Here is a 9,023-nt window from a genome sequence, read left to right on the forward strand (position 1 = left end):
TTAAAACATGGCTTTGTTCTTCTGTTACAGTTGCCTTTAGGAGACTGTTCTAAAGGCATTGTTTCAATGGTTCTGTCAGGTAACAACAATCAGCTTTAGTAAGTACACAGTACACATGATTTAGCAGACAGTTTTCTTTCTCAGAGTATTAAAAAACTCCCAAAGCCTCAGACTGTCATTCTGGAGACTGTGCTATGATAAATGCAGAATAAAAACATCACTTAATTTTTTTTCCTGAATTTAAGCATAAATCTAGTAACAATATTGATACCTATCAATATTTCACATGAGATGGAATTTTAATCTAATACCCATTTTTCCTCTTCTGTTGTTTGCAGCTGGTCCCGTGAAAATGTGAACTCTCCATATGGAAGATCACTGGCAGCCATGGTAATATTTGCTGTGCTGCTAGACTCATTTATGAGTCCTCCATCACTGACTCCAGTTAGCTGAAATTGGTAGTAATGCTTCTCCTCAGGACAGTCGTCATCTACAGCCTAGGGAGAAGAACCAGTTGCAGGTAAAGGGATTTAAATCATTTCCAGGGAGAGAAGTATGAGTAATTTCTAAACAAGGTACTAAATAAAAGGAAGTATTTCAAATAGCTGCTGGTGTAAAACCTCTTCTGTACCTGGATCAGAACAACTGCTGCAGACTGTCTATCTCGCATTGTCAGGGTCCCTGATGTCTCAATAAACTCTGTGTGATGAGGAGGTGTTATATTCCAATTTATTATGATGTCACCAAAAATCCCTGGGCCACGTATCAGGCTGCAGGCAAGAACACAAACACGGATTTCATCTTCTGTGTTTAAATATTTGACACTCAGTGCAGAGACAGACAGTATATCATACTGTTGTGCACGGAAGAAATATCATCAGCACTGTGAAGTTTGAATTTTAATGGGCTAAGTCACTACTTTACAATTTCCTCTTCTAGGCAATAAATTTCTGCAGTTCTATTTCCCTGTGCTGGGAGTCATCTTGAGCTCTATTTTTACCAAGAGGTCTTAAAAGTTTCTTTGCACATAGAGACCAAAAGTGGGGGCTGGACACTGAGCTCTCTTCTGCTTTTCCAGAGATAGACATGCAGAAGGGAGATGGGACTTAAGGGTAATGCAGAGAGGCAATTAGGTATTTTAAGGAAGAATGACACTAGAATACTACTGAGATTGCTTGACAAATGTTCTGTCAGCTACCTATCTAAAATCCTAGAGCATAATTCTACTCATGTCATCAGTCTCAGTAAACTAAGTCATGGCAAACACTTTTTTTTTCTGTATTTAACATGATCTGCTTCATGATCTGCAACTACTGCTCCATAAAGCATCACTTTGACTTTTGGGCTTCTCAGGGCAGCATGAGAAGCTATTCTGCTGTTTGTATTTGCTGGTTCACCATGGAAGAGTGTTGCAATCCTTTTTTCCAATACTCTTAGAAGGTATGGCAACATCTTCATTTCTTCACCCTGTTTTCAGCTGAATGAATGCAGTGAAATAATTGCATCTTGCTTCAGCTAACAAACTAGTTCCCACTCTGGTTATACACTGAAATCCTGATCTGAATCCTGGAAAGCATCTTCAAATGTCATGGATTCCCTTGCCCCCTTCAAAAACAGGCCTCTGATTTTAAAGTAGTTTTGATTTTAGAAGTGGCAATGAAATGCAGCACTCAGGAAATTCTTGCCAAATGCAGAGTCTCATAACTTTTGAAATTGAGCTGTTCTCCATCCTTTGGAAAGATGAGTGAGGTACCCACCTAATCAGAGCAGTTCCATTATAATTCCCTGAAGGTTCTCCAATCAGAACATGCTTGGATGAAGGGGCTATCCCAACCACCCCAGAAGCTCCTTCATCACCCATAATAATGATGGTTGCAACACCTATGAAGAGAACAAAACTTCCTGTGGTAAATCAAAACTAACTAGCGAGCTAAATTTTGTCAATTTTGTGACATGAGTGGTTAAGCAACATTTTCAAGGACAGCTCATGGAATCCCCATCCTTGGAGATATTCAGAATTTGAGTGGAGAAAGCACTCAGCAACCTGATCTCATTGAGAAGTCTCCTGTGCTTTGAGCATAATTTTCATCTAGATGACCTCCTTGTATTGTCCCTTACAAATGAAATTATTCAATGATTCTTACAGGTCTGAACCTGGATGTGTTTTTTGCTTCTTTTTGCTAAATAATTCTTTAAAATGTTAAACTATCTGAATAGAAAAGCTTGCACCAACAATTGATTTAAAATGAAAAATTCTAAAATTCTTCTTGATTTCTTCAGCCAAAGAAACAACTCAAGGGGAAAGACAAAACTGGTACAAAGTAGTTGCACACAAAGTATTTAAGAACCTCAGACTAAAATAATATGAACAGACTTACTCAAATGCTCATATGAAATGTCTCAAAATAGAATGTAGTGAATTAATTCTTTACCATTTACAGGGGAAATCTCTGCATCACCAGTAGAGACTAGCTGAATGGCAAATGTTTCATTGCCCTCCAGAAGACCATCTTGTACCACATGTAAAACAATCAACTTCTGGGATTCAGTCTGCACCACGGAAAGATCAGAAGAGAAACATACACAAATTAAGTGGAAAATAAACAACATGTAATACTATAAACTTTCTTCTTTAACAAAGTTAAAGTTATTCAAGTGTTGATCGTGCGTATGTGGAATATTTGTAGCATTTTTTTAAATATGACATTTCTGACCTGGCTGAAAGGTTTTCACACAGATTTATAAACAGTAAAAATTGTCTGTCAAATGTTGTGTGCCACCAAAAAATACCCGGGCTCTTTTCAACTGAGTAACAGCTGAAATTACTTTGAAATTGTATTCACACAGTTTTCAACTTAGAGGACACTTTCTGTACAGAGTATTTTCCATCAGAAATTTCATATTCAATAGAATACATACAGTCTAAAAATTAATATTAAGGAGAGATAAATTAGGTTATAGAAAAATCCTGCCTAATCCACTTCTTTGTCAGCAAAATGCTGACAGTAGCAGATGCTTAAAATAAGAATGAAAAACAAATGCAGGTACACATTGTGTAACTTTAGTATATCATAAATACTTACTTGTATTCTTACTTGTATGCATGTATAAGAACTTCAGGAAGAAAAAACAATGTCCAGGCCTATCAGTACAGGAAGAATAGCAAAACTTGCCAAATACTGGTGGTCGTACCAAAACAGATATTTTCCAGGTGATTTAAAGTAAAAGAAACACCAGTATCCCTATTTATTTTATGCAAAATAGCCTTGTATGGACAAAATAGATTATGCTTTGTATTAAAACACTTTTCTTCATTAAATATTTTGAGTAGACTATAAAAGACCAATATTAAGGTAACAATATCCAGTATTTCTGCTCCTACTTCAGAGTCTTAACTTGCCATGAAACACAAATGAAATAACACTGTCCAGCAGGAAAGCCACTAGTGTGTTTTATTATTTATTTTTTTAAATCTGCAAATTTTGAGCCTTCAGTTATTCTTCCTGCCCTTTAAATACCCAATTTTTTTTTCTTTCAGTTGTCTGATACTGCAATGGAATAAATGTTTCTGCAATGATTTTTCACATTCAGTCCATTTTTTTCCCTCTTCCTTCACTGCAAAAGCAGTTCAGATTTGCAGAGCCTGTCTTCCTGATGATTACATTATGCTGCCTAAAAAGAGCATGCCAGCTTTTCTTTTCTGTTTGAAAACACACTGCATACTGCTAACCCCACCAGTTCAAACTGGCCTCCTCCTAATGTTATAATACTTGATAACCCTCTTCTTCTAGAGACACACAACAACAACCATGCAAATACACAGAAGAGGAAAATATTTATAAAACTGACAATAAATAACTTATTGCAACATCAGACATACCTCGTTGAAGTGAAGGGTACCATTCAGAGGGGTCAGATCATATCTGGCTGCTTCCTCCAGAATCCATAACACTTTAACTGCTCCTTGTCCTCCTTGGCTTCGTCTGACAGTGAGCAATACAACTGCAGCAGGGTCATCAGGTGTCTGAGGCTCCTTCACTGTCACCTGATGAAGAAGGAGGATTTAAGAAAGACTGCAGCAAAAGGCATCAATACTGGCTTGAGATAAATTACAAAAATCATTATAGATGATAATGTGAAATAAGAAAATGAGTGAAAATCAACAGGAAGATAACAGATGTTATGTGTTGAATGCTGCTAGCAAGGATTAGTCACTCGTGTTATTTCTGTATGCTCTGATTCAAACAATTACAGACAATGAGTCACAAGCAGGCACTGCACCAGCAAAATGGGGAGCAGAAGAATCATTCACTGACAAGAGCTGAGATACGTTTCGTAATTTCATCCCAAACTTCACTTTCAGTAACAGAGATTATTAGAAAATCATTTTAATATTCAACAGGCTATCAGAAATTCTACCTGAGATGTCCATTAACAATAATAATTGTTATTATATTCAATTAAATTGATTCAGCCATGCAGAAATACACATCTATGCAGCAGCAGTTTCATTGTTACTACCATCCAACACAGCCAGATGAAGACAACCCCTAATATATCTACCAATGAAGTCGTGTCTTCCACTGCAGTGAAGGCTTCCCAAAATCAGCCACGTGTTAGTGACACAAACCCACTACCCAGCTTCTGCAGAAAAGAGCACAACCCAAATCAAACTCACCTTCTTCTCTTCAAACCCAAATACTCCAACAGGGGAATCATTGGGTGGAATGGCGACAGTCACCAGGGTGTCATCCCCAAGTCTTGCACCACCTGTAACCCTCACCAGGGCAATCTTGAATATCTCAAGGAACTCAACTTCACTGTCATCTATGATTGTAATTTCTATTTCTCCTGTAGCCTGTAGAAATTGTTAAAAGAACAACAAAGCTTCATTTATAGTATTCTGTGAATTGTTTGAAAAAAATCTGAACTTTAATACAGAAATTTTATCTAAGAATACATAAATACACATTTTTCAGTTGTGCTTATTTCTTCTCATGCTTGTATATTTATAGATTCAAAGAATCATAGAATCATTTAGGTTGGGAAAGACCTTTAAGATCATTGAGTCCAGCCATCCCCCCAGCACTGCCAGGTCCCCACTGCCCCGTGTCCCTCACACCACATCTCCACAGCTTGGAAACCCCTCCAGGGGTGGGGACTCCACCACTGCCCTGGGCAGCCTGGCACAGCCCTGGGCAACCCTTTCAGGGAAGATACTTTTCCTAATACCCAGGTCCTTTTCCACCAACAGCTTTTCCAGGAACTCTGCCCCAAGCCTGGAGCATTGCCTGGGGTTGTTGTGGCCCAAGTGCAGGACCCAGCCTTGTTGAACCTCATAGAAGCATTTTATAATAAGACAACAAAATTCCAAGAGTGGTTTTTAAGCCCATCAACATAAATCTTGTATGTAAAAAACAGCACACTCTTCTGCTTTGGTACTCAGTTGGAAGTGCAGGTAGACAATACTGTAGCTAAGCCAAAATTCTGCTCACAAAGTATATCCTTCCACTTGCCCAATCTGTTTACTTGAAAACAAAACCCTTTGTGTGCACTAAGTGTTGTCAGGGCAGCAGGAAACTTAAAACTGTATGTAGAAAACAGCTCAGAAAACAGAGAAGCTTACTCTGAGAATTTATAGATATGAGAGGTTATGTTACAGACTTTCAGGGTAAGAGTTTTTATTGTTAGAAATGTCTTCACTTGTGGAGGTACTAAAGCCATACAGCCCTCTTTGGTTAATGCTTATGAACATTCTGCTTTCCCATTTTCCCACCATGTTTTCTGCTTTCAGAAGCTTCATTCACATACAAAAGACCATAAATAAAACATTTTTAATGAAAATATGCAAATTCTTCTGGAAGAAAACATGAGCAACACTTTCAGCTGATACTCCAGACACAGGTAAACTTTTAGCAAGCAGCTACCTGCCCATCTGTAAATGTAAGGTTCCCAAATGATGGAGTGAAGTCCTCAAAGCTAGTAGTTGAGGGAATGGCTTCCCAGTACAGAGTGGCTGACCCAAACCTCCCGGCGTGCCGAACGACTGGAAGTTTCAGTACATTCTGTGGAGGTGGGACCTCATAGCCAGCAACAGCTCCAGTTATGTCCTGTAAATTCAGCAAGAAATATACTGAGTGTCACAGCAATCTTTTTGGTTGTTTTGGTTTTGGTATTTTGGTTTGTTTGGTTTTTGTTTCTTGGTTTTTTGGGTTTTTTTTTATGCTGACTTGCAGATAATAAATAAATTAATAAATATACGATCACTTGTAAATTGGTCTGAATTTAACATTGACTTTGCTCTGAGAGAAAGTCTGGACTGAATGACCTCCTGAGGTCCCTTTCGGATTGTTCTAGGACAACAGTTTCAGCACCTCCAGCTACCTAATAAATTTAATCTATTAATTGTGAAAAACCTTTTAAGAAGGAATAATTTGTCATGTATCTGGCCATTTAACCCAGAACAATTTAGTCATAAAAGCCAATTAGACCACCATCAAAACTAGCCTGAAAACACAGACTCTCCTGCTGGAATGCCACTTTAAATATTTTTCATTCAGATTTACTTACCTTTGTAACATTGAAACTGAACACCCCCCTGGCATCATCATTTTCTTCAATTGTTATTTCAGCTATTTCTAACCCAAGCCTCTTCACACTTGGCTGACTTCCAGTGGGAGAATCGACCAGTTGCACATCAGTAATATTGATTACAAATCCTTCCTCTAATTCTGGAACCTTGTCCTGCAAAAATATATTTCAATAAAATACTGTAAGTTGTAACACATGCAGGAAGCTGGCTACTTGTAGGTTGCTTACCATTCAAAAATTCTCAGCATTGGGGACCACAAGACCAGTCCCTTGGCTCACACTGCATGGAAGGTGAAAAAGACTGCCTTTGCTGAGCTTTGGAAACTGAAGCTGGCAGGCAGATTCCAGATCTGTAAGAATGGTGGAAAGTATTGCTGGCTGTCCCTTGCTTCTCCTATCTACAAGATAAGATTGATGGCTAAATTTCAGAACTAAGCCAGAACGTGAAAAGCAATACCTCCATTCTGAATATATTTAGAGAAAAGCCATCTTTTTGGTGAAAAATAACATTTTCTCAACTACAGAACAAATCTGTTAAGAGGCACGTAAAGTAAAATAAATTCTATAAAAATCTGCAACAAGATGGAAAACCAGCAAGCACCTAAGACATTTATATTTTTTCCTCTGTCATTATTATATGTTAATTTTGGAACGACAACAACCAAAAAATAATAATTTGGTTCATTCTCAGTGATGAGTACTTGAATTCTTTTGAAAGAGATGGATGCAATTCTAATTAATATGCAGCCACCTGATGAGGTAAGAATTCAACCTTAGCCATTTCTAGAATGCTAAATCCTGCCACTCTTGGTACAGAACCAGTAGCATCTTCCCTTTCCTTAAATTAGCCAAAGTTGTGAGGGTACTCACAGGCAAAACAGTGACTAAAACAGAAGCTGTTGTTGCATTCTCTGCCATAATGACTGTCTTCTTTTCCAGTATATAATCCACATTCTCTGTTGCCTGGTTGGAGAGGGGGAGGTCGAAGTTAGGTGAGGTGCTCAGCTGAACTGCAATCTCTCCAACAAAGCCTTGCTCTCGAACGATGTGTAAAGTCAGAGTAGTTGAATTCACCTGCCCTGTAACAAAAAGGGGAAAAAAATAACAGGCACAAAGAATGATAGAATCATTTTGATTGGAAGACACCTTTGAGATCATTGAGCCCGGCCATCAGCCCAGCACTGCCAAGGCCACCACTAAACCACGTTTACACATCTTTAATTCCCTCCAGAGGTGGGGACTCCACCACTGCCCTGGGCAGCCTGGGACAGCCCTGGACAACCCTGGCAGGGAAGGTATTTTATGTAATGTCCAAACTAAACCTTCCCTGGCAACTCTTGAGCATATTTCCTCCTGTACTTTTGCTTGTTTCTTTGGAGAAGAGCCCGACCCCCCCCTGGCTCCAGGCTCCTGTCAGGAGCTGTGCAGAGCCAGAAGGTCTCCCCTGAGCCTCCTTTGCTCCAGGCTCAGCACCCCCAGCTCCCTCAGCCTTTCCTCACAAGACTTGTTCTCTGGACCCTTCACCACCTTCACTGCCCTTCTCTGGACATGCTCCAGTCCCTCGACATGTTTTTTGGAGTGAGGGGCCCAAAACTGACCCCACGATTCAAGGTGTGGCTTCCCCAGTGCCAAGTCCAGAGGATGATCCCTGCCCTGCTCCTGCTGGCCACACCAGTGCTGATCCAAGCCAGGATGCTGGTGGCCTCCTTGGCTACCTGGGCACACACTGGCTCACCTCCAGGCACCTGTCCACCAGCCCCCCAGGCACTTTTCCCCCGGGCAGCTTCCAGACACTCTGCCCCAGCCTGGAGCATTGACTGAGGTGGCTGTGACCTAAGTGCAGGAGGAGGCACTTGCCCCTGTTGAACCTGAAGAAATGATTGTTTTGATCCTTGCCCTGACTGGTTTTCAGCTCCCTAGAGCTGCTCCCTAGAACCCACTTCAGTCCTGCTTAGCAACAGAACAATATTTGGATAATTCTATAATGCAGGTATAAGAGCACTTAAGTGGTGTGAATACACACAGCGTGTACACCTGGAACTAGATCTAGAGGAAGAATGAAATCCAGTATATTTACAGTTCTAAATGTTTGCTATACAAACTGTTACTTCAAGGTTGCCATTGTTATTCAGTTTTCCTTCAAAATTCCCATCTCACCATTTGGGTTGCCCTTCACATGCCTAGGAGATCAGTATTGATTCCAATAAAGAAAGCAGCACTGAAGGCAGTCACTCTGGCTGTAAATTTTACCATTTCCTAATGCAAATGTTGGAGGAAATGAGATACATTTCTATCAAACAGGCTCAGATCCCTTTTGTGAAAACAGATTTGCAGGGTTTTTTTTTCCAATAAACCACCAAACACAGCATTTGGCTAAAAGTGGTGGGTTTATGGCTGGAGAACTAGAAACAGACAAAAGGCACCAGGTTTGG

General features: G+C 39.8%; 1 protein-coding gene across 1 annotated transcript in view; it reads right to left on the reverse strand.

The window, feature by feature from the left end:
• The window catches only part of LOC103782290 (G-protein coupled receptor 98-like), a gene marked incomplete at both ends in the record, with an annotated part of 31,488 nt that extends 23,818 nt beyond the window's left edge, over positions 1-7,670 (reverse strand). The window contains 9 exons of the mRNA XM_008950051.1: positions 312-497; positions 632-770; positions 1,758-1,881; positions 2,433-2,550; positions 3,881-4,045; positions 4,679-4,858; positions 5,928-6,110; positions 6,571-6,744; positions 7,462-7,670. Coding sequence (XP_008948299.1) covers positions 312-497; positions 632-770; positions 1,758-1,881; positions 2,433-2,550; positions 3,881-4,045; positions 4,679-4,858; positions 5,928-6,110; positions 6,571-6,744; positions 7,462-7,670 — 1,478 coding nt within the window. The remainder of the gene's footprint in view (positions 1-311; positions 498-631; positions 771-1,757; positions 1,882-2,432; positions 2,551-3,880; positions 4,046-4,678; positions 4,859-5,927; positions 6,111-6,570; positions 6,745-7,461) is intronic.
• Between the last annotated feature and the right edge of the window lie 1,353 nt (positions 7,671-9,023).

Source organism: Merops nubicus, unplaced genomic scaffold (genome assembly GCF_000691845.1).
Source record: "Merops nubicus isolate BGI_N331 unplaced genomic scaffold, ASM69184v1 scaffold28561, whole genome shotgun sequence".
Taxonomy (NCBI): Eukaryota; Metazoa; Chordata; class Aves; order Coraciiformes; family Meropidae; genus Merops; species Merops nubicus.